Raw genomic sequence first — 18,427 nt, 5'->3', positions numbered from 1 at the left:
TTCTATCCATTATCTGAGCTTCACTTCTACCCCCTAATTTTAGGCTTATAAATCTTCTTAGTGATCAGTAGTTAATTAGGGCAGTTATATTCCTGGACTTTGGGAGAGAGTTCTCATTTTATGGATGCTTTCCTGCATATATCAGCTTTTTGTTATAAAATGCCACGAATACGCTTTCCACCTTACACAGGTCCCAGATACTTTGGTAGACAGTGTTGTGTTCATGGTATTGTTCAATTATTTATATGGGTATTTGCATAATTAAATAATAAATTATTTAAATTTAAACAAGTTAAACAATAAATTATAAATTATTAAATATGTGCATGGACCCAAAGCAGTTTTGTTTATAACATGACTTTTTATATGAAAATGAGTATGTCTGTAGTATATGTGTAGAGATGTGTTTAAAATACATGACTATAGAACAAATTTAGTATGATGCCAGCTGCAACAATTACAAACTTATGGCAAAACTTGTTTATACATATCTGCTTTTCTCCTAGATTATTTTGAAGGAAGCCCTAGACATCAAAGCATTTCATACACAAATTATTCTGTAATGTGAAATAATAGAAATTTCAAGTTTTTCAATTTGTGTTTCTCGGTGTGTTTTGATAAGAATGATTTTTATACCAGTCTCCTTTAGGATATTGACTATCAAAAACCTTCTAAGAGTTGTCAGTGAATTGGTTTGCCTTTTTTTTACTGCTTTTATACCTTTTTGTGGAAATGTATTTTCTAAAAATGCTTTCTTTGAAAGATAAGTAGTAATTAAAGGATTGAATTGGTGGAGAGAAATAGCAAGAACTTGGTAGGAATACTCAGATATTAATGCAAGCTGTATTAAACCTTGTAAGAAAAATGGGGGCCTACTGAACATCCTTAGTATTTCAGGTGTAAGAAGGTGAGACAACAGCAGATTATTGGCGTCAGCTTCCAAAACAAGATAATTTTATAATCATTTTTTATAATGATCACTTGATCTTCATACATTCCACTGAAGGCATTGTGCAGCTGGCTGAAAAAATGGAAGGCAGTTGGATAACTTGAATCATGGCATAAGTGAAGGATGACCAATGTAGATGTAGATGTGAGGCCACATTTATATTCTAGTCTTTTGATCTGGATTTGGGTCTTTAGAACCACAAGGAGATGGTTTTGAATGTGTTAGGGGATGTTTGGGGCCATCATGTGGGAGAATTACAGTGGTGGTGATGGAAAGTTATTTTTAAATGTATGTGGAATAAAAAGAATGGTTCTCTCAGCCTTGGGATGGCAAGACCTCCCATGCCAGAACAGATAACCCTTTTCTGTTTACTTTAGTGTGTTGTACAGATTTTCCCCTTTTTCATTTGTGCCACAATGGGAAAAATGTGGAAATGACTGACTTGGGTAAATAAATAATGTGTAGTTTTCTTCTTATGACCAACTAGGTAACTTGGAATTAAGGGGGGGTAATTGGTTAGTCTTAGTTTTGGTTAGCCTTAAATTTTTAAATAATTTTTTTTTACTTTTGAAGCTTCTGAAAATAGGATATTCTGTTTGCTAACAGGTTCACGAGTACTAATCTTCAGTCAGATGACGAGGGTATTGGATATTTTGGAAGATTATTGCATGTGGAGAAATTATGAGTACTGTAGATTGGATGGGCAGACACCCCATGATGAGAGACAAGTAAGTAAAACCCAAGGAGGGAAGGTAAAAAATAATCAGATAAAACAATTTCCTGACATTTGTTTTATTTTATATCTATAGGAGTCCATCAATGCATACAATGAACCAAACAGCACAAAGTTTGTTTTCATGTTAAGTACACGTGCTGGTGGTCTTGGCATTAATCTTGCTACTGCTGATGTAGTAATTTTGTATGATTCAGATTGGAATCCCCAAGTAGATCTCCAGGCTATGGTAAGAGATGTTCCATGCTTAACATTTTCATTGGCGCAAGATAATAGTCTACAACTGTCAGTGATTTAAACCCAGTAGCATTTTATTTTTCTCTGACTTAATAACTCAGTGAGGGTATTTTATAGATCTTTCATCTAAAGCAGGATATTTCTGTCTTTATAGCTTTGCCATATCTTAGGACCTTGGAGTCCAGCTATATCCTGTCTATACTGATGACAGAAGGGGTATGACAGAGAGCTGAGGATTGCCTAGGAAATTTTTTCTGAGTCAGACCTGAAAGTGTTCCCACATTCATTGGCCAGCACTCAATCACATAGCATAACTGGGTTGCAAGAGAATTGATAAATGATAGTATAGTTGTGCCTTGGGGGGAAAGGGAAACAGGTTTGGTGAGCTACAAACCTCCCCGTTTGGGAGTGTGGGAGTACTTTGGCTAGATCAGGAAGATCATTTTTAGGTTGAGAAAATTTGTGATTTGTAGATAAATACGAAAACTTACGAATTCTTAAGTTTGGTACCATTAATGACCCATAATGTTGTTGACCATAACTCATGTTGGTTGCTTTTATCCTATACTATTTATAGGGTAGATGGGGAATGTTGATCAATTAGAAATAAGGGATGTTTTATAAAAATGTGTTTGTTGAACTTAACAGGAGTTAAACAGAAATGGAATTTAAATTAATTTGACTACTTATATGTAGTTAATTGGGTTATATTGTTGTGGAGTTCTTTTATTCATGTTACTTCTTTTCCTAATTAAGCAATGAAAATTTATATATGATTTAGGTGGAAAGGCAATTTGAATGTAAACATAAAAATAGATTTAGGAAAGATTTTTATTATCCAACCTAAAAATTATAATTTTTTTTTGTTTTAGCTAGAGATGTGAATTTTATGTCAGTATAACCTAGTAAAAGTAACCAGGTAGTTTCTCACAGATTTAGCATCTGATGTATTCCATACCTCTTAAAAGTTTCCCTTGTGAGATAACCAATTAATCTTATTGAAATGGAGAATCTTTGAGAATCTAAAAAATATTAATCTAATAGAAATCTATTTTTAGAGTAGTTTTGTTACCTTAAAAACTTTCATTCTTGAGAATATTTTATTTGCCAGTGTACATAATCAGATGTTATTTATGTGAATTTTTAACTGTATTCAAAGTAACATAGTAATTTACCTAGGACCGGGCACATAGAATTGGACAAACCAAGACAGTCCGAGTGTTCCGCTTTATAACTGATAATACTGTGGAAGAAAGAATAGTGGAACGTGCTGAGATGAAACTCAGACTGGATTCAATAGTCATTCAACAAGGTGAGCCTTAGAACTTTGAAAAATTTACCAAGTTGGTTTGACACATTTGCTTCCTAGATTTTTTAGGAGGTTCTTGTTATTGAGCACCTATGGAATCAAGCTAGCAGCCTGGACAGTATGTATATTCCAGAGAAAAGTGAGCTTTAGTTTTATTAAGATTGGTTTGGGCTCAGGAAGGTTGAAGTTTGCATGTTGACTTTGTCAGTTAGCAGTTTTTTTATACCATCTGAGCCTATTTTCTCATCTGTTAGATGGGGATAATGGCAATACTGTTTAGGACTATTAAGGATTAAAGGGGATAATGCATATAAAAAACCCAGCATTTAGTGTGGTACACATTAAATAGAGCTGTGGTGAGTATGATTTACGTGTACTAATAAGCACTCTATTAATTAGTCTGGGGTAAAATGAAGAAATACAAATGAAACTCAAAGAATCTGATGTTATTCTTTTTTCTAGTCTGCCAGCTATTTACTGAACAGCCACCAGATGCCAGGCATTGTTCTTATTGCTGAGAATACAGTGGTGAATGAAAGCAACAAGTGTGTTTACTTCCATAGAGTTTATAATTTAGTGAGAGGGTGGGTGATGTAATGTAATGTTACAATGTAATGTTTATTACATTAATGTAAATAGGACTAGAAGGTAAGAGTGGGATTTTATTTTGGGCTGATTGAAGAGAGTGAAGTTCTTGTGCCAGATTAGCTTTTAAGGAAGACATTTACATTTTCATGGAGCTATATCACAGTAAGGTTGGTGATGGGATGTGTAACACGGAAAAATAGGGGGGAAAACCTCATTAACCTTGGAATCACATTGGTTTCTTTCCTTCTCAAATTTGCATTATGAGCATGTACTTTTTATCTGTCTATAAAGCCCAGAGATACACTGGTTAATACTGCTCACTGATGATTCCATGTTACCTGTCTTCGTTTTGTCAACCAGCTTTTAATTTTCATGTGAGTAAGGGACTGTTACATTTCTTTGATATCCCATTAATGCCAGCCATAGTGTTAGTCATGTCTCTGCAGATGTGGCAATAAATGATGGCTTATTAACTGTTTTTATTAATAATTACTATCATGTGCTTGCTTTGTGCCAAGCAAGGTGCTAAATTGCATCCATTACTTCCTGTAGTCTTCATGGCAGCTTGAGGTTGGCATAAGTAGAGGCAAGTCACTAGTTTACCATTCGTATAGCTAGGAGGTGACTCATCAAGGACCAAGAACTATATTAACTATTAGAGTGAAGTGTTTAATTATGAAAGTCTCTGGGGCCTGCCCAACAGTGAGTTTTCTCATGGGTAATGTAATGGCTACTTCTTTTTTTCCCCCCTCACATTCTTCATCCATGTTTTTAGAAAAACACCTGCCTTGTGTTGTTTTTAATTCTCATCTTTGAAACACTTTTTAAAAAAGATTAAAAATTAGTTGACAAGTCAGCTCAGAAAAGCTGTTTGAGTTTTTTACTTAGTTGGGTTTATTGTGGGGGAGGGTGTCAAATTTTGGAGCACATTTTGTGCTAATAGCTTTACAGGAATTAGTCAAACAGCAAGCCTCAGGTGTATACTTTTGTATTACTGTCTCGTGGAGTAAGGAACATAATTAAAAATATAAGAAACCATAGAACACTTTATGTCTGAATAGCTCCCTCCTGTCCAATAGGGAAGTAGTTTTAATAAGGCTAAGAACATTTTGATAGTGAGATAGCTTTCAGTCCAAAGAAACAAGTTCTGTAGGTCTATCCTAACTTTGTAACTCATAGATGTTTGTGCATTCTGTTAGGGATCCAGAGCCATGATACATAAGCATTTAAGATCTGAGAGAACAACTTGGATCTTTATTCACTTATTACAAGTTGATTGGAATACAAAACTTGACGCTTGTATGTTGTATGTGAATGGCCCTTCTGGGTAAAAGTAATTCTTTTTGTATTTTGGCTTGTTTTGTTTTGATGCCTGCATTTTTTAATACAGTTACAGTATTGGCCAGATTCCTACCAACTGAAGATCTTAATTTTCTTATGTTGAATTTGTTCTACAATCAAAAAATACTTTCAAGAGTTTCAGTTCTTAAAATTAGGAAATTTTCAGAAATTGATGTATATTTCAGACCTTAGATAAAGTTTGGCAATGTAAAAAGTTTTTTAGTACTTCACTTTTTTTTTTTTTTTTTTTTTTTTTCTAGGTAGAAAAAGGTGATTGGGGAGTTAATATTAATGCTTTTCTGCTTATCAGAAATTTCTTGTGTTTATAATCTCATCTGTTGATACTTAAAAACCTTGCTAATTTGATTTTCAAAAATCCCAAATTGCTTTTATTCAGCCCATATAAGAATGTATTTTATTGAGATGGTATACAGTAGGCTTCATTATGTAATAGATAAACTTTAGAATATTTCAAAGCTTACAACTACGAATTTGGCATTGTTTATGTGAAAATGAAAATTATCAGAAATGAATAAACAGAAATGATTGATGCTTGAGGCAGAATACATGGTATTACATCTAACATTTAAAATACCAAGTTTCCAGTAAAATATAGTTTGTTTAACATTATATAACATGTGTTTTGTTTGTTTTTGTTTTTTATTTCCAGGAAGGCTTGTGGATCAGAATCTGAACAAAATTGGGAAAGATGAAATGCTTCAAATGATTAGACATGGGGCAACACATGTATTTGCTTCAAAGGAAAGTGAGATTACGGATGAGGATATTGATGGTATTTTGGAAAGAGGTGCAAAGAAGGTGAGGTACAGATTAAATGACAATGTTTTTATTTTTTTAAGTTATTTATTTTAAGAGAGAGATGCACAAGCAGGGGAGGGGCAGAGAGAGAGGGAGAGAAAATTCCAAGTAGGCTCCACGCTGTCAGTACAAAGCTGGACACGGGGCTTGAACTCACAAACTGAGATCACGACCTGAGCCGAAATCAAGAGTCAGACCCTTAACCAGTTGAGCCACTCAGGCACCCCTAAATGTGATAATGTTTTTAATATATAAACTGTTTTAAATCAGAACTGTTTGAGGAAGTACTTGTTAATGTGAACCATAAAAAGAAGCTTTTGTGTACTGTAAAGCCTAATTTTGACTACAATTCTTCTGGGTTGTTTTTTTTTTTTGTTTTTTTTTTTTTTTTTTTTTTTTTTTGGGTCTCTAATCTGTTTTTTTTCCCTAGACTGCAGAGATGAATGAAAAGCTCTCCAAGATGGGTGAAAGCTCCCTTAGAAACTTCACAATGGATACAGAGTCGAGTGTTTATAACTTTGAAGGAGAGGATTATAGAGAAAAACAAAAGGTAATTTTGAAAGACATTTTGGTTACTTGAACACTTTATTTTACTTGAAACTTGCAATTTTAAGTGTTAGGTGTAATGCCTTGTAAATTTGTCTCAAAGCAGTCATTTCTGTATATTCACATCTAAATTATTTTCAGTTAGTAATCTCTGAAATGTTTTAAAAATTTAATGAGGCTTACTGTATATACTATTATAGTTGAAATATGGGGTGATTATAGTTTGGAATCTTTGAAAATTAAAATAATTGGCAAAGAAATTTGTCACAACCTTACTAGATTTTTTTTTTTTTAACAGAATTGGCTGGTAATTAAAGGGAAAAACTTCCTAATTCCTTAAACAATACTTGTTTGTATTGTAGAGAAATTTAAAAATACCTACAGGTTGGAAGAAAAAAAGAATTCTACTCACTGTTTTTTTCTGTTAACATTTAGGCCTGTATATCCTCTGAATGTTTTCTGGGCTAAGTACACACCTACATTTTTCTCCTAGTTTGGGTTGTAGCATATTCTGTAATTTTTTTCCCCCTACCCGATAGAATGTTCTTCATTTGATCAAGAGGTACTTACTGTGTATATATGTTATTTACTGGACACTGTTCCATGTATTGATTACATAGTTTTGAGCAAAGTAGCATAGTTCCTATCCTCCTAGAGCTTATAGTCCAGCATTTTACGAATGTCTTTCCATTACAAAAAAGAGTTGTATTGTACACAGTAAGAGTTGCATTCATATAAGATTTGTGACTGTATATAATAAAAATAGGTAATATGAATTATTTCCCATACACTAGATAGCATTCACAGAGTGGATTGAACCACCAAAACGAGAAAGAAAAGCCAACTATGCTGTTGATGCCTATTTTAGGGAAGCTCTTCGTGTCAGTGAACCTAAAGCACCCAAGGTGAGTTGACAGAGCAATAAAACATTTAAAAATACCGGAAATGTAATTTTTTTCTTATATTCTTGCAGTAAAATCAGATTGAGAATTAGGTATTTTTGTCGCTTCTTACAGTGTATTTCCTTCAGTTTTTGTTAAGAAATTTTCTAAAAATTAGTTGTGAATGTATGCATTTAAAATTTGATTAATGTTCTAAAAATAGAACTACCCTATGACCCAGCAGTTGCACTACTAGGCATTTATCCAAGGGATACACGTGTGCTCTTTCGAAGGGATACATGCACCCGCATGTTTATAGCAGCACTATCAACAATAGCCAAAGTTTGGAAAGAGCCCAAATGTCCATCGATGGATGAATGGATAAAGAAGATGTGGTACACATATACAATGGAGTATTACTCGGCAATCAAAAAGAATGAAATCTTGCCATTTGCAACTACATGGATGGAACTGGAGGGTATTATGCTGAGTGAAATTAGAGAAAAACAAAAATCATATGCTTCATTCACATGAGGACTTTAAGAGACAAAACAGATGACTGTAAGGGAAGGGAAACAAAAATAATACAAAAACAGGGAGAGGGACAAAACAGAAGAGACTCATAAATATGGAGAACAAACTGAGGGTTACGGGAGGGGTTGTGGAAGGTGGGATAGGCTAAATGGGTAAGGGGCCCTAAGGAATCTACTCCTGAAATTGTTGCACTGTATGCTAACTAATTTGGATATAAACTTTTAAAAATAAAAAGTAAAATTTAAAAAAAAATAAAAAATTTGATTAATGTTCAGTGTTAATAATTGATCAGTTGCTTAGAGAATTGGCTGTCATGGTGTATGGAAACAGGAAGGTTACCATTAATTAAAACAGGTTTTTTAAATGAACAATGCTGTTTTTGTCTGTAGGCTCCTCGACCTCCGAAACAACCTAACGTTCAGGATTTCCAGTTCTTTCCTCCGCGTTTATTTGAATTATTGGAAAAAGAAATTCTGTATTACAGAAAAACTATTGGGTACAAGGTAATGGGAGTAACACTTTGATCATAACTAATCTGGTTTGTTCTTAACAAATGGTATATAGCAGTATTTTTTTTCATGGTTGGATTATTATTTTTTTTTTAGGTGCCTCGAAATCCTGACCTACCAAATGCAGCACAGGCACAAAAAGAAGAACAGCTTAAGATTGATGAAGCTGAACCCCTTAATGATGAAGAGTTAGAGGAAAAAGAGAAGCTTCTAACACAGGTATAGTCTTCAATCAACATAAAACTTAGTAACTATCATTTTGTAAGGTACTGTGTTTAGGTTGTGTTGGGGTATACAAAGTACAAGTCTTCTTTAAAAAATGGAGTAATTGGAGATGATAAAGCATGCTACATTTTGATTGTCATGAGTTGTTGAGGTAGTTTAGAAGAGGAGAGATTTGTACCAGCCTTGGTAGAGTGGATAACCTTTTGATCACCTTTCTTTCAGTATTCTCATTTTCTTTTCCTATGAATCTTCCACACTGGTATTAAGTTACTATTCTCAAACACAAGTTTCTACTTAACAACCATTAGGGTTTAATCAGGGTCTTTCAGAATCTGGCCTTACTGTAGGCCAGTATCTGGCCTACTTTTGAAGCTCTGTTTTTCTTCTGTTTTCCCACTTGTTATGTCTTTGCTCTTTGCTATATGTTTTTCATTCCTTTTTGCAAAGTCCTGCTAATCCTCAGCACTCAGCAAAAAGGTCACCTTTGCATGCAGCATTCCTTACTCTCTTCCACTCAGATTTAATTGCTTGGTTATCTAAGCAATATATGACATATTGCTAAAAATGCACATCTGTGTGTATGAAAAGTTACCACTTTAAAAACTTAAAAACAAGGAGTAGTTGAAAATTTACCAATTTTTCTTAAGTGTTACAGAAAAGTGTAGTAGTGTCTTATTCATGTTCAGTGTGTTAATATTTTGTTTCTGCTGCTTTGAAGGGATTTACCAATTGGAATAAGAGAGATTTTAACCAGTTTATCAAAGCTAATGAGAAGTGGGGTCGTGATGATATTGAAAATATTGCAAGAGAAGTAGAAGGAAAAACTCCAGAAGAAGTTATTGAATATTCAGGTAATTTTCTTATTATTTTAATAGATACAAGAATGTTCTCAGGTTCTTTGGAGAGCTGTTGGGGAGGTTTAGTTTTTTTGTGTTTTTAAAAAATCAAGTTAGGTCTTTTAAAAAATCAATTTAGAAAATGTTCTTTAAAAAAAAAAAAGATACTTTTATTTTTTACCCTAGTGAACTGGCTATAGCCAAGAAAATAATAGGGTACTGAATACACTGAATAATTGTGCTTTCATTTTATTTTTCTCTGTAATGACTCAGGTATTATATGCCTCTGTTTCCTGAAGTCAATTGGATTGTCATATCAATAGGTCTGGTTGTGCTGTGATGAGTCTGCTTAGGATTCAATAATAGAAATTTAAGAGTTGGGAGATACTTAAATCATCCAGCTCATCTTTTTTTTTTTTTTTTTTTACAGTTAAGAAAATTAAATAATTGACTTATTTACTTTGTAGTATTAGATACGAGAGAAATGGAAATATTTCTTAATCCTTAGCAAGTTAAATGAGAGCATTTGTGAGAAATTATTTATATCTTACCCCTTCCTCCATCTGTCCCATCTGTCCATCTTTTTTACCAGCTGTATTCTGGGAAAGATGCAATGAACTCCAGGACATAGAGAAGATTATGGCTCAGATTGAAAGGGGAGAGGCAAGAATTCAAAGAAGAATTAGTATCAAAAAAGCACTTGACACGAAGGTACTTTGTGTATTAATAAATCTGGCAGTCAGTAATATAACTTCTCCCTGAGAATATGCGAGTTAAAGTAACTTTTTAAAAGGAAATGAAATGATGGTTTCAAATGTAAATTTTCTTCAAAGAACAACATTCAAATGAAGTCTCAACAGAATTTACCTTAGTACTTCAGTTGATGGATCTTGGTCAGCAACCCTGATTTTGCTCTTTCCTACATAGTATCAGAAAGTCTCAGCCTATATTTCTCTTTAGAATAATAAAGACTATAAGGTTGTTTCACAACAAAGGTTATATAACGTAGTTGAGATGCTTTGGGTAGAAAATTCTGATTTGGAACATAACATTTTTAGCTAATTTTACTAATGTTGATTTGAAATATGTATTATACAGGATTTACATAATATTATAAAATTTAACTTTGATAGATTGGACGGTACAAAGCACCTTTTCATCAGCTGAGAATATCGTATGGTACTAACAAAGGAAAAAACTATACTGAAGAAGAGGATCGTTTTCTAATCTGTATGCTTCACAAACTTGGATTCGACAAAGAAAACGTTTATGATGAATTACGACAGTGTATTCGCAACTCTCCTCAGTTCAGATTTGACTGGTTTTTGAAGTCCAGAACTGCAATGGTGAGTGCTTGGGCCTTTTTGTGTAACGTAGCAAACCATTCAGAGTAAGTATTGCTTAATAGGTAAAATTGTGGTTTCATTCCATCTTTGGAGTACATTGTAGTTACAGTATTGTAAGTATTAGAGGTTAAATCAGATCATGAGAAAACAGTTATCTATAGTTAAAAAGCTGTTATGGAGGGGTGCCTGGGTGGCTCAGTCGGTTGAGCATCTGACTTCAGCTCCGGTCATGTTCTCGCGGTTTGTGAGTTCAAGCCCTGTGTCGGGCTCTGTGCTGACAGCTCAGAGCCTGGAGCCTGTTTCAGATTCTGTGTCCCCCCCCCCCGCCCCACCCCTGCTTGTGTTCTGTCTTTCAAAAATGAATAAACATTAAAAAAAATTAAACTGTTATCATGGATAACTTAAAAAATTTCCTGGTTCTATCCTTTAGTATCACATATCTTGTAACATCACCACGTCTGATAAGCGCTAGTTTTTGATATTATTAATCAGGTTCTAAATGGGAAGCATCACCATCAGTTCCACCTTTTGAATGTGATGATCATAATTTAAAACTTGAATTGTTCAGAAAATTTTGTTTTTTTTTGTTTGTTTTTGTTTTTTTTTTTAATGTTTATTTATTTTTGAGACAGAGAGAGACAGAGCATGAACGGGGGAGGGTCAGAGAGAGAGAGGGAGACACAGAATCCGAAACAGGCTCCAGGCTCTGAGCTGTCAGCACAGAGCCCGATGCGGGGCTCGAACTCACGGACTGCGAGATTGTGACCTGAGCCGAAGTCGGCCGCTTAACCGACTGAGCCACCCAGGCGCCCCGAAAATTTTGGTTTTCTAAGTGAACATTTTTTTAAATTTTATTTTTTAAAATTTGCATCCAAATTAGCATATGGTGCAACAATGATTTCAAGAGTAGATTCCCTAGTGCCCCTTCCCCATTTAGCCCCCCTCCCACAACCCCTGTAGTAACCCTGTTTGTTCTCCATATTTATGAGTCTCTTCTGTTTTGTCCCCCTTCCCGGTTTTTATATTTTTCTTTCTCTTATGTTCATCTGTTTTGTCTCTTAAAGTCCTCCTATGAGTGAAGTCATATTTTTGTCTTTCTCTAATTTCACTTAGCATAATACACTCCAGTTCCATCCACGTGGTTGCAAATGGCAAGATTTCATCCCTTTTCATTGCTGAGTAATACTCCATTGTGTGTATGTATATATCCATATACATACATGTATACCACATCTTTATCCATTCATCCATTGATGGACATTTGGGCTCTTTCCATACTTTGGCTGTTGTTGATAGTGCTGCTATAAACATGGGGGTGCATGTGTCCCTTCAAAACAGCACACTTGTATCCCATGGATAAATGCCTAGTGGTGCAACTGCTGGGTTGTAGGGTAGTTCTATTTTTAGTTTTTTGAGGAACCTCCATACTGTTTTCGGCTGCACCAGCTTGCATTCCCATAAATGAACACATTTCTATAAAGAAAGAACTTGTACTTAGGCCTCTGCCCATTTGAATGTTGAGTCTGGATTATTTTATTTTATTTTTTTGTTTTTGTTTTTTTTAAATTTTTTTTAATCTTTATTATTGAGAGACAGGGAGACACAGAGCGTGAGCAGGGGAGGGGTAGAGAGAGGGGGAGACACAGAATCTGAAGTAGGCTCCAGGCTCTGAGCTGTCAGCACAGAGCCCTACGCGGGGCTCAAACTCACAAACTGCGATATCATGACCTGAGCTGAAGTCGGTCGCTTAACCAACTGAGCCACCCAGGCGCCACGAGTCTGGATTATTTTAAAAAGCTGTTTTTGATAAGTAAGTTCCTAAAGTTATAATTCAGGAAAGTTGGGCTTCAGCGAATTAATTCCTCTTTTTATTGTGCATTTTACTGCTTCTGAGCTTTTAACTTCCGTCTTGTTTTATTTAGGATGAAAATGCTAAAAATGTTCTGTAGTTTTAGGTTTGGGATATACAGGGATAAGCAAAGTTTAAACATCTTTCATAGTAAGATTTCTCTCAGCGTATTTATGTTGTCACTCTTTAAGATGGAGGATGGTGCACAGTCTTTTCGTGTTTGACCTCTGAAGGGTTGTTTTTCATTAAGGGCATCTTCTTGTCTTGTGTATCTTTGTTTGGGAAACGTTGCACTATAAATGCATTATAAATATAATTAAAGAGTGATTCAGTTGCTGTTAGGTCTGTTTTATACATTTTATCTATGGGGGGTGCATAAATGATTTTATATTACATTAAAACATTACAATTTTCTTTTTATTTTAGGGAGTGCGTGAGTGGGGGGAGAGGGAGAAAGAAATCTCAAGCAGGTTCCATGCTAAGCATAGAGCCCGACCCTGAGCTGAAATCAAGAGTTGGACACTCAACTGAGCCACTCAGGCGCCCCAAAACATTATAGCTTTATAACTTGGGTATCATGAAAACAATGGAAAATACATGTTTACCATATAAATTTATTTTTACAATTCAGGAACTCCAGAGGAGGTGTAACACCTTAATTACCTTGATTGAAAGAGAAAACATGGAACTAGAAGAAAAAGAGAAGGCAGAGAAAAAGAAGAGAGGACCAAAACCTTCTGTAAGTATTCATGAATATGTAAATAACATTCTTAGAAGACTTTTCTTTGTAAGAATTTGAACATTACTTAGCTATCATTGAGGTGTTAGTCCTTTTTTTTTTCTTTTTTTAAGTAAGCTGCTTTTATGCATTCTGTGGGTAATCGGATGGTAGTTCATAATTTGGGCATTCATGAAAACCTAGGAAGGCATGTCCTGTGAATGCCAGGAGCTTACAGTTGACATTGAGGAGTACAAGTTACAATTTTAGAATATGTAAACTTCCAAGGTTTGGCTTATTGTCCCAGTGATATCTTAGCACTGTGAATACAGATATTTTAAGAGAAAAAAATGTCATATTTTTATTTAGATGTAATTAAAAAGTCATGAATAAGTGAATGCCTCTAATGTCCTTGGTATTTATGTAACTTCATAAAGTAATTAGTACTGCTTTCTTTTGGTAGGGCATGTTATACTGGTTTGATGTGTTGACTCACTATTGCTTATTGTAAATCATTTCATTAGCAATAAAATTTGTGTTAGTAAAGTGAGTAGATAAGACTATTTGGAGTATTAAGATTATAATAGGTAAGAAAGGCTAAATACATATTACTATGTAGCAGTTATTAATAAAGTAAAAATAGTCTAGGTTTTACCTTTGTTGTCTTGTGCTGAAAAGCAATCCTTCTGTTCATTTGTAGACACAGAAACGTAAAATGGATGGAGCACCTGATGGTCGAGGAAGAAAAAAGAAGCTGAAACTATGAATACATATTTGTTTCATAATCACTAACTTTAAACCAGTAGTTCGTTAATTTACGGGTCTTCATAAGATGTACTGTACAATGCTCAATTGTTATGTCATTCAAAGACATCAGGTTCATCTGTTTACTGAGCTAGAAACATAGTATGTAGTTTCACTTTTTTAAATGCAACAGCTGTGCTGAAATTTTTTTTATCATTAACACTTGAAGTAATAAAACAGGCTTCATTTATTAATAAATGTTTCATTTGATTTATTTTTCTATTATAGTTTCATTTGTGAAGATTGTGACTTTTTGTTTATCAGCTATGATTTCTACACTCAAAGCTTAAAAAAAGAAGCTTAAAAAAACAAGCAAACAACTAAAATTGCAGATAACAAACATTTGTCCCTTTGGTCTTAGTTGTGTAATTGTTTTAATTCACTTTGCCTTTGCAGAAATTTGGGTATCTTTGTAGTGCGATATGGAGTCTCATCTGGGAAGATTATGTAAATTGCATTCTCCTTGATTATTATATGGGTAGAATGGAAAAAAAAGGCAAGACAAATTATCCTTAAATTCTATGCATATTTCTGTTATGCTTTGTGTCTGTAGTTGGTTCTGAGGTGTGAATATGCCCTATTCTGTTGGAAGACTGGCCTTTTAGTTGTATAGCCAAAGACATTTAGTATTTTCTGGTTCCGTAATGTGTTACTGTACCATTTTGTAAAAGGAATATTATTTTTACTGTTTGGTAAATGTTTTGACATACTACCTTCTTGAAGCAGCCACAACTTAGAAAGAATGTCAAAACTAAGGTGATAGTTTTTTTTAAAAAGACCCAGCCAAAATAAGGTATGAATTTGTCATACTGTTAAATTGAAATCGGTAACAAAATGTGTCCCCTTCCAGTTTACCTTTTTTGAGTTTTTAGAGTGAAAATTTTATATTTTAAAATAATTTCTAAGTGTGAATGGCAAGATTGAGTATAATACCAGTGTTTATTTTCTCTGAACAGACTTGATAAACTGGAGACCCTGAAGCAGGATTTACCCAAATTGTAGTGTCAGGATTTTAGCTGTACCAGAGGCCTTTATGTGCTACACATAATTTGTATAAAGTTTTATATGTGCAAATTGGGTACATAAACAGTTCTCCATTTTTCTAAGGGAATGCAATAAATGTAGCATCGTGAATAAATATAACTTTTATAATCCTTAAGTGGTCTTTTCTTTCCATTTCTTCAATTTTCTCATTTGATTTTTACCTTTTTTCCTTAGGACATTATCTCTTTCCTTTAGATTTCTTCTAAAATTCCTAAAATTTTCTTCTAAATTTCTTCTAAAATTCCTATCACTTGTCATCTGCCCACACATTGAGATTTTTATTTTCAGTGTTGATTTTTTAAAGTATTACTAATACTGCTCACTTTCCCAAAATGTGGAATTGTTGCTATCGGTGTCCAGCAAAATTCAGTGTCTAAGACAAGCTGTAGAGTAATTTGAGTTTGTGTTCTCCTCCAGATTGACCTCATTTTAACCTTGGGTTCTGAAAACGGTTTTGGGTCTTATGTACACAAAACTTGAGGAATGATCGCTCTTTTCATGAAACAAGTCACCATTAAGCGTGGGAGCCTCATTTTTGAAGAAATACTTAGAAAAATATAAGGCTAAAGGTAACTGTTGAAAGTCACCAAAGACAAGTTTTCAAGAGGAAGAGAAACAGCCTAATAGCATCTGGCGCTAATGGGTTAGGGATGGGAAGAAGTAAACTGTGTGTGATAGAAGACAAACAGCAATATATATTGACTAGTTTTTGGTACCTACCAACCAATTAATTGACTTACCAATTTAGTGGCTTCAAATCTTTGTCAAGTAGAATTACACTTTTTAAGTACTACAAAAATATTATGAAGATTATATATATATGATTATATATAAAATTATATATATAAGCATACAGAATTTTAAAGATCTGCATGTCCTAAAGAGTGGTAGATGGGTTTAGTTCTACTACCATTTTAAGGAATATTTAAAAATTTCCTTTCTAAGGAGCTGCCAGCCCTTATTAACACTTCTGTTAGTGTTTTAGTGGGCCAATTCAGTGGGCAGTCTCAAGCTGAAAAGATTTGAAGAGGTTGAATCAAGTGCAGAATGATGGACTTGCTCATAGAACATGGTTGACCTGATTCCCAAAGACCATTTTCAAGGAAGGAGCAGCTTTTTATAAATATAGTGTAACCTATTTCAGTATACAGGCCTACCTCAGAGATACTGGGGATTCAGTTCCAGACCACTGCAATAAAGTGAATGTTGTAGTAAAGTGAGTCAAATGGCTATTTTGGTTTCCTAGTGCATACATTTACAACGTAGTATAATAGCATTGTGTTTAAAAAGCAACGCACATGCCTTAATATGTGGTTGCTAAAAATGCTATCATCTAAGCTTTCAGCAAGTTGTAATCTTTTTGCTAGTGGAGGGTCTTGCTTCGATGTTGGTGGCTGGTGGCTGCTGACTGCTCAGAGTGGTGGTAGTTAAAGGTCGGGATGGCTGTGGCAATTTCTTCTAATAATGAAGTTTGCCACATCAACTCTCCTTCCAATGAAAGGTTAGCAGGTAGTGCTGTTAGCATTTTATCCACATTAGAACCTCTTTCAAAATTAGAGTCCATCTTAGTTGATGCACAGCAGCAGAGTTTAAGTTTATGGAATATTCTAAGTCTATTGTCATTTCAAGTCTTCACAGCATCCTCACCAGGGATAGATTCTATCTCAAGAAACCACTGTCTTTGCTCATAAGAGGCAACTCCTCATCCGTTCAGATTTTATTAGGAGATGGCAGCAGTTTAGTCACATTTTTAGATTCCACTTATGTCTTGACACCCTTCAAAAATTATTCCAGAGGGTTCTAATCACCTTCTTCCCAACTCTTGTTCATGTGGATACTTTGACCCGTTCCCATTAATCATGAATGTTTTCAATGGCATCTAAAATGGTGAATTCTTTCCAGAAGGTTTTGAGTGTACTTTGCCCAGATCAGGAAGAGGAATCACTATGCCAACCTTATGAAGTGCATTTCTTAAATTAGAAGACTTGAAAGTCGAAATGACTCCTTGATCCATGGGCTGCAAAATCGATGCTGTGTTAGACATGAAAATAATATGCATCTTGTCTATCTCTGTTAGAGTTCTTGGGTGGACCAGATGCATTCAACATTGTCAAATAAGTAGTAATATTTTGAAAGGAACTTTTTTCTGAGCAGTAGGTCTCATCAGTATTCAGTAAACCATGTTGTAAACAGATGTACTGTCATCCAGGCTTTGTTCTTCCACTTATAGAGCACAGAGCACAGGCAGAGTACATTTAGCATTATTCCAAAGGGCCCTAGGATTTTCAGAATGGTTGGTGAGCACCAGTTTCAACCGAGAGTCACCAGCTGCATGAGTCCCTAACAAGAAAGCCTGGAGAGAGGTGCAGAGCAGCCAAGTTAGGGAGCAGTCAGACCACATGTAACATTTATCCATTAATTTTGCCCTCTTACATGGTCATGGTTTATGGAACCCCAAACAATTACAGTAATATCAAAGATCCCAGGTCGCCATAACAATTATAATTAAGTTTAAAATACATTCAATTTGTAAAAAAAACAAAAACACAAAACAAAACAAACCCCCACAGTATCTGCAAAGTGCAACAAAATGAGATATGGCTGCTGTATCTGGATCCAAAATACTGGTGTATAGGCCCCACACTTAAGATTTATGGCAGTCAAGTTTTATGCCATATCCCAATGCCTAAGATTGGGTGGTCACTGATCACTGGTAAAATTTGCAGAAACAGCTGGGGTAGCATTCTAATGTCCTCACCACGTACACCTCTCTTCCTGAAACCACTTTTCTGCTTAAGTCTCAGGCATCGCTCAGCATTGCAAGTTTGACCTGGGGGGGGGGGGGGGAAGTATCACCCTGAGTCTGATGTATTTTGAAAATTGATATCACAGTAATCTTTAGACTTAACAGTAATAGGTAAAGGTTTCAGAACCTAGGAGCTTGTTAGAAATGTAGAATCTAAAGCCTCAGGCCAGATAGGCTGAACTAGACTCTGCATTTTAATAAGATATTCAAAGGTGATTCATATGCACAGAAAAATTTGAAAAGCCACTGCTGTAAAACACATTTTGCCAAAGCAAAATAAAACAAAACCTCAATAGCCGTTTAACAATACCTTTATATTAACATGACATCAAGATAACATGGATTTTTTTTTT

General features: G+C 34.7%; 1 protein-coding gene across 2 annotated transcripts in view; it reads left to right on the top strand.

Annotated features, from left to right (window-relative positions):
• The window catches only part of SMARCA5 (SWI/SNF related, matrix associated, actin dependent regulator of chromatin, subfamily a, member 5), a 38,463-nt gene extending 23,080 nt beyond the window's left edge, over positions 1-15,383 (top strand). For both annotated transcript variants that reach the window (XM_042935404.1, XM_042935406.1), the window contains 13 exons: positions 1,556-1,677; positions 1,759-1,911; positions 3,099-3,231; positions 5,828-5,976; positions 6,407-6,526; positions 7,317-7,427; positions 8,327-8,440; positions 8,543-8,665; positions 9,390-9,522; positions 10,100-10,218; positions 10,641-10,853; positions 13,334-13,441; positions 14,121-15,383. In XM_042935404.1, coding sequence (XP_042791338.1) covers positions 1,556-1,677; positions 1,759-1,911; positions 3,099-3,231; positions 5,828-5,976; positions 6,407-6,526; positions 7,317-7,427; positions 8,327-8,440; positions 8,543-8,665; positions 9,390-9,522; positions 10,100-10,218; positions 10,641-10,853; positions 13,334-13,441; positions 14,121-14,186 — 1,664 coding nt within the window. In that variant the 3' untranslated portion in view covers positions 14,187-15,383. The remainder of the gene's footprint in view (positions 1-1,555; positions 1,678-1,758; positions 1,912-3,098; positions 3,232-5,827; positions 5,977-6,406; positions 6,527-7,316; positions 7,428-8,326; positions 8,441-8,542; positions 8,666-9,389; positions 9,523-10,099; positions 10,219-10,640; positions 10,854-13,333; positions 13,442-14,120) is intronic.
• The last annotated feature ends 3,044 nt before the right edge of the window (positions 15,384-18,427 follow it).

The sequence above is a fragment of the Panthera leo genome, chromosome B1, assembly GCF_018350215.1.
Source record: "Panthera leo isolate Ple1 chromosome B1, P.leo_Ple1_pat1.1, whole genome shotgun sequence".
Classification (NCBI taxonomy): Eukaryota; Metazoa; Chordata; class Mammalia; order Carnivora; family Felidae; genus Panthera; species Panthera leo.
This window is presented reverse-complemented; position numbering and strand designations above follow the sequence as displayed.